Here is a 13,691-nt window from a genome sequence, read left to right as displayed (position 1 = left end):
GCAGGGCCAGGGTTCCAACCATTTTCTCCAAGGGTGTCTCCTGCTTCCTTCCGCCTCTTCTAAGGGGCGTGGGGGGAGGAGTGCAAATGCTTAGAGCTCTCAAGGCAGACTCCAAGGTGAGCTAGAATTACGTTCACAATTAGAGGCTGGGTCAAAAGAATGCACTTGGGAAGAAACATAGTCTTCACCTGATACAAGTAAAACTTGGTAAAAATCACTTATCCTTGTAAGAAATCTAACATATACAGCTTTCACTCCAAAAGCAATCTCTCCAAAGGATTTAAAGAAGCGACATCTGGCGGGGGTGGGGGGCAGTGTCATGGTTGAAAGCTGCTGTTGTCAGAACCGCAGCATGCCGCAATGGGCATGCCACAAATGGGGTGGCCTGGAGACGCCAGGGTGCTGACCTCCAGTCCCCAGCTCCCTCTCCCATCCCCCCTCTGTGCAGGGTGCAGATCTCATCATTTCCCAGATCTCCCTTCATGGCCCCTTTGGGTGAGAGGCTACAGTAGAGCTGCCTCCATTTCCCCCACGGGTAGCCAGTACCCGGCCCACTGCTATAAAAGCAGTTACACATGTGCCGGGAGTCTACACCCCCCACAGGAGGGAGGGAGGCAGGCATCAATGTAGGGCAAACCACCACCACTCATGAATGAAAATGCAGGTGATATACAGACATTATGTGCCCAACAGAGCAAGGGGTCAACAGGGAGGGTGTCATGTGAAATTTGTGTTTGGCCTGGAGTTGGGGATGGAGGAGGGGGGATTTGTTCCTTGTACTTGGTATTGGAGGTTGCAATATGCTTAGTAAGCAGGACTCATTAGGGCAGTACAGAGGCACTTTGGTGGGAGTCCTGCCCACCCCGAAACAGTGGATAAATATGGCAGGGAGGCAGGGAGGACAGAGACCGTGGCGGATGCTCGCCCAGGAAGAGGCCTCACCTGGATATTGGAGTCCTGGACCAGGCAGAGCTGCTCCTGGATCTTGTGGAGCTCCTCCTGCTGCCACCGGATGTTAGCTTGCAGGATCCGTGTCCGCTGCTCCAGCTGGTCTTTGATGGTCTGGAACATGCTGAACTGTGCTGAGAACTTGAAGGTGGAGTCAAAACACAAGACCAGATGAAAGAGTTATTTCAGCCTTGCAGACAGATGTTGCTGCTGTTCTGAGCAGCCCTGCCCACTTTCATTTCCAGTCCCTTATCCACCCTTTTTGGTATCCCTCCTGAGTGACTCACTGCTGGGGCGCTCGGCAGGGCACAGGGTCTTTGGATGAGCACTGGGAGGCCCAGTGGTCCCCACATGAGCTTTTCTCAGGCCTACCAGAACCTGCAGGTCTAATGTATTGCACTGCAGCTTGGGAGGGCCACAGAATTGGGACACAATTTTGTGAGCAGTGCTCACAAACTGACATTCCAAATTTGGTTAGACAGACAAATGGTTTTGGGGATGAATGTCAAAAGCAGTGCATCAGAGAGCATGTGACAGCTTCACAGGCAATCTGGGGTCCTATCGTTATCCTAAATCTGATCCTGGCATACAGGGCTCTTCTGTAACAATTCACAAATGAGCTTGATAGCTACAATTTGTGGGGGCCCTGCTCTTCAAACCAGCCTGAGGCCATGGGGAGGCCTTACCACCCTCCCTCACTTCCCCCAGGTTCATTTGCTGCTCTGCACTTAGAGATCTGTGCACCAAAAGACTAAGGAAAAGAATAGTACAATCACCTATTTATCCTGAGGGTAACACTGGCAGAGGGTGCCCTTACAGGAGGGACACTGATGTCTGCTTTGCACATAAGCTCCAAGTTTCCCCTCCGTTCCACCTCTTACTCCTTTTCCTGGGATGGAGGTTGGTTTTAGAAAGAATCTACAGGTGATCTCTGGGACATAGGTCCTACCTTGACATAGGGTGTTTCCTTGCAAGGAAACACGAGGAAAGTAGGGGATCGTGGCAAGGGAGGCTGGCACTCCCTGGGGTGGCTACCCTGCTCTGGGCTCTCTGGAGCACTCAATAATTCCTGTTTCTTGAGGAACATGTGTTTGCTGGCCTGGGACTTCCCCTCCCCTCCTCCCTCCCTCCCTTCCTCCTCCTTCCCTCCCTCTCCCTTTCTCATCTTTTCCTTCCCTTCCTCCTCCTTTTTTTTTTTTTTAAACAATGACTTAACCTCCATTCCCTCAATCTCTATCCCAACATTCTCCCTAGTCTGATTCTTGCTCATTGTCTTTTGCAAACACCTCCAGAGACTCTTCCTCTGCCCTTTGACCTTTCTTACATGGAAAAGCAAGGAGGCTGGGGAGACTTTAGAACACAGATAGGATACACTGAAGGATGGAATAACTGACTGCAGTTTTTGGAGTGGCAAAATGATTTAAAAAACCCACTATATGCTGCCACTTGCGGAGACCCACACTGGCCAGTCGTTTAATTCTTTACATCATACCCCCATGTCACGCAGAGGTTGTGGCTCGCTTGAGATCGCACAGCTAGCTGGTGGTCCGGGGCCAAAATGTGAATTCTGAGTCTCAGGAGCTGGGTGAGGCCGAGCGGTTTTGCCAGCAACACCTCCCCCGCCTCCCAAATCCACCTCAATCAGAGCGGCTTTGCCTTCAGATTTCATTTAACAGAAAAAGTCTCTTGCTAAACATGAGTTCTCTGTGCTAAACCAGACTGTATCACAAAAATCTTCATCAGAATGTAAGTAATCAAAACACACAGCTGGGAATTTGAAAGAGAATTCCGTTAAGAAAGCGACCTCTACTAGGTAGCAAATTAAACACACACACACACACACACACACACACACAACCACAACTCAAAAGCTTCCAGGGGTTCTACAAAGTCAGGAAACATTGGGGGCTACGCCTAGCATGTCCAGTGGAGAGGACACTCTGGGTTGCCCAGTTGGCTCCAAAGGGAAATAGGAGGCGGCAGGGCAGTCAGGGAGGGGCCAGCACTGGGCTTCATAAGTGATAGTGACTTCTAATATTATTCTGATTTTCTCAAGGGATTCCAAGACACCCAGGCCTTAGTCTCTTGTTATATTCTTGATCATGGCCTCTTTGAGAAAGACATTTATTCTAACTTAGAGACATTTTAGAAACACATCTTGAAGCCAAACCACCAGCTAGTTACCCAGAAAACCCTTTGTCAGACTTTAGGTTTTATTCCCCCCGGCCCCTTTCCACGACAGGGTGCTAGAGTGATAGATAGCTTCAGAGAATGGAAAGAGAGAAAACTGTAGAATGCACTGTTTTACATGGAGCTGGTATGCAAAGAACTGTCTGACTTGAAAGGTCAGCATTATGTAAGAATGTCTTAAAGAATATGGTTATTATTAAGTATAACATGCCTAAGAGACTAAGAACTGTTTCTGTTAATTAAAATGACGTTTAATACATGAAACATTAGAATTTGAAGGCCTTAATCACATCATTATGCATAATAAAACAAAGAAATTCCTTTAGGATGCAAGACCCAGAAGTTACAGGAACCCTCATTTCATGTGCCTTTGGATTGAAAAACTGACTAATTTCATACCAAATGTGCCTTGGAAATTCGAAGAGAAAAAAAAATTTTTTTTCCGAATGAGGATGAACATAGACTATTTTAATTAGTTGACTCTGGATGAGTAGCTTTGACATCCTTCCAGCCTAACTCTGTCGAGGGGCATGTGCTAGCAGGTGTCTTTCTGATTCCAGGAAAGCATCTGAGACGGCTGTTAATGGGACATGTGCTGTAAAAGAGTTTTCATCGGTGCTGATGGATTTGCCCCAAGAGAGAAGTCCACACTTTGGCAGGAGTGCGGCCAGGAGTACTTGTCAGTGAACTGTGACCTCGGATCCCCTTGTAGCCAGACAGTGGCACAAAGCTAGATATCCCATAAAGAAACTGGAAGTGGAGCCTGGCTTCAGTGCAGTGTATGCTAGTCCGCTCAAAGGCCCTACGCAGCCACAGAATGAATGACCACTATTTCATCCAGCCTCTCACCAGGCCTCGAGCACGTCCTGCTGGGCCCAGCTCAGGGGTCACCTCCTCGGTAGGCTGTTTTCTTACCGGTTGTATAAACACACACACCCTGCCATGGAGGTTGGTCTGTTGGTATGTCCACCTCTCCCTTCAACTCTGAGTGCTAAAAGCTAGGGCTGTGCCCACCAGCTCATGGACTGACCCAAATAGTAACTCACTGAATGTTGCTAAAACAAGGAAGGAATTACTCAGCAAAGCCACGGTCCTTAAAAAACAAAACAAAACAAAACAAAACAAAACAAAACAACCAACAAATGTGGTATTTATAGTACTGGGCTCATAGCTTCCTATGACATTTGGCCTAATTCAAACTTTTCCTGAAATAACATAACCAATTTGGAGTCATAAAAAGTAAGAGGAACATGGAGAAGTGGCAGAGGGATGAACAAAGATTAAGAAAAGGATGATGGCCAGAGGGGACAGGGAGAGGACAAAGTTCATAGCTCGACGTGCCCCACCTGCACGTCAGGAGAAACATCCCCCGGTTTGGGATCTTGCTTTGGTACCTATACATTGGCACCGATGCATCTACACACCCAAGAGGATAGCAAGCATTCTGTCCCGGGGAGCGCCACCACCAGGCTCCCTTTTCCCTGAGCCCCAGACTCACCTGTGTCATGGGGGCAGGTGGGTTCTGCAAAATGGTCTGAGGCAGGAGCTGCTGTGTGAGGTCACAGGATGACGGGGCAGGCAGGGGAGCCTGGGGAAGAGAGGGGTCCCTTGTTAACAAACACCACTTCTGGGCCATTACAGAGGCACATGGATGCTCTCGCTCAGCTGGGTTCTCTGGCCTAGAGGAGGCCCTTCTGCACTAGAGTGAAGAGCTTACATGCAGAAGGTAGGCTGTGCTGCCGCCCTTGCAAGACACAGAGTCAGAGCCGACACATGGCTGATGGAGGGTGCAGGGTGCCCTTGAGCAAGATCCTGGAGTCACTCGGGGTCTGGGATGCCTTCCCACCATGGTGTGCCCTGCAAAGCCGCTATGATGTGCCGGAGCTTGGCAGCTCCTCTCGCTCCCCCTTCCTTGCCTCTGTTCTAGACTCCATTCTTGCTGGATTTGGTTGCTTCTTCTCCCAAATTGATAAATTCTTAGCACTGTCATCGAGCAATACGAATGGGGTTGTGCTAATAACCAACGCTGGCTTTGCGTGTGGCCCTTATCCTTCCTGCTCAACCTGAATGCAGCGGACAGATGTGCCATGCGTTTCTATATCCATTCATTCATCCAGGCAGTGAATACTGGTGCAATTTCACCAGGCTCTGCCTGGAATCTGTTCAAGAGACTCCTGGGCAGTCAGCTGAGTCACAGACCTTGTTTCCTGATCCCTCAGGGCAGAGCAGGAGGACAGTGGGGGCGATACGTAGCAATGTGTAGAAACAAGAAATGAAATCCTCAGCTTCGTGGGCTATTGAGAGTTTTTAAAAGAAAAGTAAAAGGGTTCTTCTGAAGTTACTCCCAAACTGTCCCTCAGGCCCTAGAGACCATAAAGAGAAGCCCAAATGGGAAGTGTCACGCAGGACAACATTGGGAGGAAGTGACCACAGGAGACCTTGTTTTGAGTGAGGAATCCCCAGCACAGGGCTGCCTGGAGCCTGGTTTGTTCTCCTCGGATCGCATCCCTCACACAGCGGAGAGGAACCAGAACTGCACCCCCATCAGTGGCAGAAAGTAGTTCTACTGGACTGCCAAGTATCGGAAGAATGGCATTCATGGCTTGGGAGCATTTTTGGAAGGTGGCTGGAGAAAAAGAAAGTGGTCTTTGTCTTGTGCGATTTGAAAATAAAACACGTCACTCCAGCTTTTCAAGGAGGGCCTGCATGATTTTCCTGGAGACCGCAAGCAGGAAGCTGGCACGTTCACTCCCATCTCCAAAATGTCAGTGAGGGTTGGGTAGGGGGTATCTGGCAACTACCTGGATGTGGCCCCTGACATTCTTGGACACTTCTCCCATCCTGAGGTGGAGTCTATGTCGATCTCTGTGGGTGAGCTGGGGCTGCTCTGATCAAGAAGGATGTCAGAGGTGACACTGTGGGACTTCCAAGGCTAGGTCACAGAAAGCCATGTAGCTTCTGCCTGGCTCTCACAGAAAGCTCCATCTCCAGACATTTCTTCTTGGAACCCAGTCGCCATGCTGGGAGAAGCCTAAGGCAAGTTGGGCCCAGGCAAGAAGGGGCCCAGGCAAGTGGAGGGTGGATGGTCTCAGGGTAGCCCGGCCCACCCCACGTACCAGACATGAGCACAGACACCCCTGGGGTGTGGATTCCCCAGGTCTAGTCAGTGAGGCCTCTTGACACGAGGCAGCAGAGAGGAGTCAGCCCTGCTGTGCCCTTCCTGAATCCCGCGAATGTGAGAAATGACTGTTGCTTTATGTCGCTAAGTTTGGTGTGACCCCTTACAAGGCAGGAGATAACTGGAGTATTGTGTGTATCAGTGATTTTGCATATAGCCAGCGTGCTTTCTAAAAGGCCACTCACTCCCTGACCTTCTGGGGAGGTCTGGTGTGTATCAGGGACACTGCCTGATGTATGCAGAGATAGATTTTTGTTGGCACTGACTTCTTGAACATTTTCCCTGGAGTGAAATGGGACCTCAGATGGAAGGATCCTGTGTACCCTCAGAGACTCTGCGGATGTGACCCCCGGTTTGAGGTTTTTCAGCTTAATCTTTAAAATTCATTTGCATTTTGCATTCCTTGAATACACATCCATGTTAATTTTGGAATAAAAATGTTTCAGATTACTTGCCAATTCAATTACCTAGCTTCCCACCCCTGCCTGCCACGCCATACTCTTAATCTCCAAGTACAACTGCTTCTCTGGGAAGATGCAGTAATGCTGTCCTATGGTGTTGTCAGTGCCACGCTGTGGCACTTCTGGTCGAGAAGGAGTTTAAGGTCACATACATACCGGCATTGTGGCTGCCTGGCTGAGCCCTGGCACGGGGAGCTCGTGGGGCAGGGTGGCTGGTCTCGGCAAAGCCGTGGTGCTGGCCTCTGCCATCAGCTTGCTTGGGGCAGCTGTAAGAAAGCAACCGATCACCTTCCTGATTCATGCATCCTTAACAGCTTTCTTATCAAAAGAGGGGAGCATCGACTGTAGTATGCCTGAAACAAGGGCTTGGGTGGAATGTCTGATAAAAAAAAAAGTCCAGCATGAATGGAAGCTGTTGCAAGAGCCACAGCTTCGGGTTCTGCCAGCACCCGACCCCCACTGGGAGCAAACCATCCCCGAGCTTCATGTCCACCACCTGGTTCAACCACCTGCCTGATCCTACATCTTACCAGGGTCACCAAAACCTGGCCAGACTATCCGGCCTGCGTGACACCTGCTTTATGTCTGTTCTGGAGTGTGGAGAGGTGGAGGGCAGAAAGCCGGAGGGAAAGGAAGCAAGAAACAGTGTGAACCGGAAGGCGGCTTCCACTTGGCAGGCAGAGACTGTCTTGATTCTGCTCAGGCCTGGGACCCTTTGTGGGACTCTATACTCCCACCACCCTGGCCCCACATGGGCGCCCACCCCCTCGCCATCCGTAGCAGCACACTCACAGGCGGGTTCTGACATGGCCGTGTGCGAGGATTTGTGGGAGCTTCTGGAGGACACTGATGGTGAGTGACTGGTGTTAAGGCCCAAGGTGCCTGCGTCAAGTGCGTTAAAGTGCTGCTGAGGGTCCAGGCTGGAGCCCTTGTCCTGAAACACACACAGAGTCCACATTGCAGTATCGAGATGACAGGAATGTGACTTTAGTTCTCCTCTAACTATGTGGAAAATTTTGGAGGGTGTAGGGAGAAAGACTTAAACAATTTGGAGATCATTCCAGACACATTCAGGTACAATATTTGTACATGTATTTAATCCAGACATCTTTGAGAGGCTTGTGGCCTTATATAAGCCGTATCTATTACACTTGCTCACCTTGGATTTTGATTTTTTAGATATTCATAACTGATGTTGCATTTTTTTTTCCTTAAAATTGTCACCTCACTGCCCAGATTCTTGGCTTTCCCAGAAGTGGGGGCAGGGGGAGAGGCAGGTTCTAGAAATGAAGTTGGTGGTGGTACCGGATTGTTAACACACCATTGAAACAAATGCCTTTGGAGCCTTCAGAATGTGCCCGACACAGTCTCCCCACTGCCTCTCCTCTGCAGTCTCAGGGCCCCGGAGTGAAGAACAGGCAAAAGGCCAAAGGTCTCCTATCCTTTGGGTCCTGGATCCTAACCAATCCTGTATCCCAGGATGCCCTTGCTTCAAGTGTGATGTGATGAGAAAGCAACTGTGACCTTCCAACCCTCAGGAGCTATCTTTCCATCCTGCATGGCTTCATGTCATAAGCGTGAGAAGACAGGGGGTAGGATAATTTTTAAGCTAAAGAAGAAACATAATGCTTACTCTCCTGAGCCATGCTCCTACCCAGGCAGAGGAGGACAGTGACATTCCTGGCATCCACTAGGCTGTCTGCACAGGCCGCTCTATGTCCTACGGTCTTGGGTCTTAAATCTCTGGGTGCAAGTCTATGTGGCTATTCTGTCTTTTGAGTCATGGCTCCAGTGAGGGTGGATTCTGTGTATGTGCCCAAGAAGGGCTGAAATGACTGATATTGGCCTACAGTCCTTTGTGCAAACTCAAATTACAGTATGTGCCTGGATTTGCTGTGCTAAAATGTCAGCTTTGGGACTCTGCTCCTTAGTCACAGAGTCTCCCCAGATACACCCCTTAGAGTGAGGTCCCTGGCCCGGGGCTGTTGGCAAATCGTGTGCTCCTGGTCAGCAGAGAAATAAGTACAGGAAATGAGAGAAAGCACCAAAAGACTTTTATAGCCATTTGACATATCTGCACATCACATCCAAGCATGGGAATTAGCGTTTTACAAAAGTGAACAGTCAGTGACCGATTTGAAATTAAAAAAACAATAGTTCATCACCACTGATAGTTTGAAAAGCATTGTCCCGGAGCTTTTCCTTGAAAAGAGGCAGCCCGAGATTGTGTTGGTGTGCTTATACATACGTGTATGTTTATGAGAAGTTCCACTGGGTTCTAGGAGTCCCAAAGGATCTGAAACCTCAATAATGAATTTCCGAGCGGATGATACATATTATGCCCATTTGTGAGCTGTGATATATAGGGTGTCTAACACCTGCCTATGAGCAGCTTAATTCTGTTCTTGGACATGATACATGATGCATTATATGACAGAGTGGGATAATAAACATTTCCACAAACAATGGCAGGTGTGTTGTATCAGTGTGCTGGTGATGAATCACCATACAATATATCACCATGCAGCGTGCCAGCAGGGGAGGCTCGCTGAAGACACTGACTGCTCTCTGGTCTTTAAAGGTTATTCCTCTTTCCTCCCAACTCAGCTCTCGTGGACCAGAGATGCTTTCATTGTACCATTGCTGCCACAGCAGCTTCTGGCCGAAGTCTCTGGATTCTAGGTCACTGGGCAGCCTGGAACTTGGACCACATTTTACCAATTATTAAGAGACACTTTCCCCCCTACATTTTGACATTTCTAAAATTGGGATGTGTCTTTCAACTGATGAAAAGAAATCCTTATTTCACAGATTGACTGGTGGCAGCATTTTCTCTTTCTTAGCGGGAGATAAATAATGGTGGATCTTACAATGGTTAGCTTCTTGGCTTTGATGAAATACAATGCTCCCTCCCTTCCTTGCCTTCTCTCTTTTTTCCCCAACATTTGTGTCTGTTTGAAGGTTGACGTTTGAGGAGCAGGGCTCTGGTCTGCTTGCACATTTCCCTAGTTGTTTGACACAGGGGGAAAGCCTGGTTGGGGGGGGGGAACTAAAAGCTGAGTGTGGAGCAGGGAAGGAGATAAGACTTTGTGAAGGGAAATACACAAGCAGAGCTCCCTGACATGAAGCTGGCTCCAACATGGCTGTTAACCAAGACCTTCAGATGCGGAAGTAGAAAGTGCACCTTGCCGACGACGACACGGACAGTATCCGTGAGGGGCACTTGTGGAGGACCCGGCACTTAGGCTGAGGGAAGGACAGGGGCACTTAAATTATTCTATACCTCAATGGGATGATGGGATAAGCCCCCAGCTTTTTATCTGTGGGAGAGATACAAAGTGGACTTACTGTAGCCACTCCTGTAAGGATGGAAAGTCACCAAATCACGCTTTGAGTCCAGAGGGTATGTTTTACACAGCTCTGTGAGTTCTAATCCTCAGTGCCCTCCAGTATGTTAGCTAAATTTTGTGTGTTGTGTGTTTCTGGGCCTCATCTGCAGGACGAGGGCAGTAACAGTGCCTGCTTCACGGGAACGTCATGATGGTAAACAAGAGAATACCTGAGAAACGTGTTGGATAGTACTGGGAACATAGCAAATAAAACTATTACTCTTTCTATTATAACATCTCATGGGAATGCTTACTTAGGCAAACTTGGCCTTTAGATATCTGGTGGGGATCAGCATACCTTGAGTGCTGAAGGGTGGATGGCCTCGGTTGGCGGATCTTCCAAAGCCAGCTCCTGCCTCCTTTCTACCCGGACATCTGCGTAACTGATCAGGAAATCAAGAGACCACAGCAGGAGGTAGGACATTTCAGATAGCAACAGCAAAGAGGGCTTGTGTGGTACATCGAGGTACCCTACATGACACCCACCCCACAATCATCGCCACGAAAGAGGCTGGTCTTGTCACTTGTTTGAAGAAGGAGTTTCATTCTGTGCCTAAATTCCACCAGAGCGACTAATGTGACATTCAAAATATTTTCCTTTCCAGGATGTTTTTACTCCCTTCTCTTTTACTTACCTTCTCCCCATGCCTGAAACTTCCAAACATCATTGTCTTTAGAAACATATTTTCATCTACAGGATAAGACTTGGCCTTTGAATAATCAGAAGACTTTCCTAAAACCTACTCAGTCTGGACTATGCATACAGAGAAGGGACACATGACTTTTTAAATAATTACAACCTTTGAAAGTTTTCTCTCAAACAAATCTAGATCTAGATTAATTAATTTCTAAATTAATTAATTTCTCTCAAACAAATCTAGATCTGATTAATTAATTTGTGGACCCACTTTTAAAATAGTGTGGGTAAGAGGCACCTATGTGGCTTAGTTGGCTGAGTGTCAGACTTTGGCTCAGGTCATGATCTCATGGTTCCTGAGTTCAAACCTTGCATCGAGTTTGCTGCTATCACTACAGAGCCTGTTTTGAACCCTCTGTCCCCTTCTCTCTCTGCCCCTCCCCCCCGGTTCACGTTCTCTCTCAAAATAAATAAATAAACTTTAAAATAAAATAAAATATAAAATAAAATAGCGTGGGCTAATCAATTCAATGTGGTGAAGGCCAAAGTGACCCAGCCATGGCTTCTGCTTCATGTGTGGAGGTGCAGGCTGGGCAAGGGGACTTGGGCAGTGACAGTGGCTCTTGGGCTTCTGGAATGTTGTTACCTTATTTACTCACTAGTTCACTCCCTACTCTCTGTGAGGGTTACTTTCCAAGATTTGGGAGGTGGAGGATGGAGAGGAAGAGCAGGGTCAAGGGCAGAGTCTGAAGACCAAGATGCTGCTGGTGGGGGCAAAAAGGCCCTCTGATGAAGGCCCAGGCTGGGTGGTGGTGGGTGGGACTGGCCTGTAACGGGAAATCACTGGCTGCTGAAGTGCCCAAGGGTGGGCTGGGAAGCCAGGATCAAGTCCCTAAGAGTGGCATGCAGTGTGATGGTCAGGGTCACTGGCAAGAAAGACCAACATTTCTCCTCTTTCCTCACTTGCTAAAAGAAGGGAGATTTACCTGTTAACTGTATATATGCACGTGTGTGCATGTACGTATGCATGGTATCTATCCATTTTATCTATCAATCATTTATCTCTTATGTATATATATAAATGCAGTATGTATGTATCTATATGTATGCGTACATATATATCTCTCTCTATATATATCCATTATCTATCTACCTATCGCGTATACGTGCATACAGACATACAATATATATAACCTTTCTTTCTTTGCTCTGCTCAAATGCTCTTCTCCAGACCAGTTTAAAACTGATTTATGTCCTTACAATTTCTGTAGTCAGGGAAAAAACCCCACAAATGACATTTCTCCTTCACCTTTGGGAATTATGACCCTACACAGCCTGCGTCTAGGAAATGCTGGATATGCTGCCTCCCTTGAAAGCTCTCCTCACCCACACTGGGCCGGGGGCTCCCTAAGGTCACCAGGAACCACCAGGAACCCCCTCCCACTGGCAGCCGGGCTCTATTCCCAACACTGCCTCAGTTGCCAGCAGGGTTTTGTTTTGTTTTTTTTTTTTTAAATGCATTAACAATAAAGGGGACTATGTCTGTGAGTTATTTAGAGGCAAAATTTTAATTTTCTTCCCAAAACGGTGACAAGGGAAGGCTGGGGGATGGATGGAGATGAGGGGAAAATATGCAAGTAGGTCAGTGAAGCAGTAAGTCAGTAAGTAACATCCTGGCAGCCTGAAAGAGCGTGTGAGGCTTGCGGAGGGGACTAACTGAACCTTCAGCGTCGAGGGAACGAGTGGGATGTGTACCTGGAGACTCTTCTGTGAACTGCAGAGCACAGCCTGGCCCCAGCTGAGGAATTCAAGCCCGGGGCTTGCTGGCTCTCCAGAAGCTGGGACGCCTGAGGCGGCAGGAGCTCTGTGTGAGCTGTGAGGGGCTCGCCCGCCCTCCCAGCCCCAGCCCTCACCTGACGACCGAGTGCGTGCACACGATGAACTCGGGCTTGGAGTTCCACTGGTGGTAAGTGATGTAGTAATGCGTCTGCAGCCAAATCCACTGCTGGCCTTTGGTGAGGAACCGGTAGCAACAGGACTTCCCTTTACCAAACTGCATCACTGTTAGGAGAAAATGGGGTCTGCGGGTAGCAAACGTTAATACAAAAATGATCTCTTCCCCAGAAGTTACTGTTAAAAATACAAGCTTCCAGAAAGTGCCAAACACGGTTTATTTCCCCAGGTGCGCTATATTTTAAGTGACTCTCAAGATAATGGTAAGCGATAATGAATTCTTAAATAATGGAAGAACAATCTGCAGGCTTCCCCAGATGCTCAAAGGCTTGAGAGAGCCTCGGATAAGGGCAGATTCCCAAACTGGAGTTTAATTAAAAAGAGGCACAGGTTTTCCTGCTGGAGGTGGAGCTGTCTTTGGAGCTGCAGGAGCTGAGTACAGAAGAGACAATCCAGACACGGGGGGATCTGGGCCCAAAACAGACCTGACAGCAACCTCTGGCTGGATTCTGTCAGTCAGCAGTTCATGCTTAGTCTACACGGTCCTAAATTAGAGAGTCAGCTACAGATGCCTTCCACCTCAGGCCCCAGTGCTGCAGGGCTGCGTGGAGTCCCCTGCGGTCAAGTCTGTTGGTGGGCTTCCCTGGGGGTGTCAAGAACAGAATGGATGCTGTTGGAATATTAGACTGCACAGGGCAGAAGGCTGGACTGTGGGTCTAGGGAAGAAGAACAATCTGGACTTTATTGCCTCAGTGGCTGGGATTTAGCACCTCTTTTGGCAAACAGTTAATAGATATCACAACCAGGAAACCAAAGCTATAAAGGGAGCCACTGCCTTGGAAAATGTGATCTCCAAAGACGTAGGAAGCCCAGCTGAGTAAGGGCATGGGCTGGACAGAGTGAGAACATCTTGCCTGAGCCCTGGGGCAACTCCT

At 48.4% G+C, this 13,691-nt stretch overlaps 1 protein-coding gene across 11 annotated transcripts in view; it reads right to left on the bottom strand.

Moving 5' to 3' along the window:
- Nucleotides 1-13,691, bottom strand: part of NPAS2 (neuronal PAS domain protein 2) — a 159,437-nt gene that overhangs the window by 13,491 nt on the left and 132,255 nt on the right. For all 11 annotated transcript variants that reach the window (XM_058684449.1, XM_058684454.1, XM_058684452.1 and 8 more), the window contains 6 exons: nt 12,717-12,864; nt 10,465-10,549; nt 7,570-7,711; nt 6,934-7,043; nt 4,637-4,726; nt 943-1,089 (listed from right to left, as the gene is read on the bottom strand). In XM_058684449.1, coding sequence (XP_058540432.1) covers nt 943-1,089; nt 4,637-4,726; nt 6,934-7,043; nt 7,570-7,711; nt 10,465-10,549; nt 12,717-12,864 — 722 coding nt within the window. The remainder of the gene's footprint in view (nt 1-942; nt 1,090-4,636; nt 4,727-6,933; nt 7,044-7,569; nt 7,712-10,464; nt 10,550-12,716; nt 12,865-13,691) is intronic.

Source organism: Neofelis nebulosa, chromosome 9 (assembly GCF_028018385.1).
Source record: "Neofelis nebulosa isolate mNeoNeb1 chromosome 9, mNeoNeb1.pri, whole genome shotgun sequence".
Lineage (NCBI taxonomy): Eukaryota > Metazoa > Chordata > Mammalia > Carnivora > Felidae > Neofelis > Neofelis nebulosa.
Note: the sequence above shows the minus strand (reverse complement) of the source record. Positions and strands in the feature narration are given on the sequence as shown.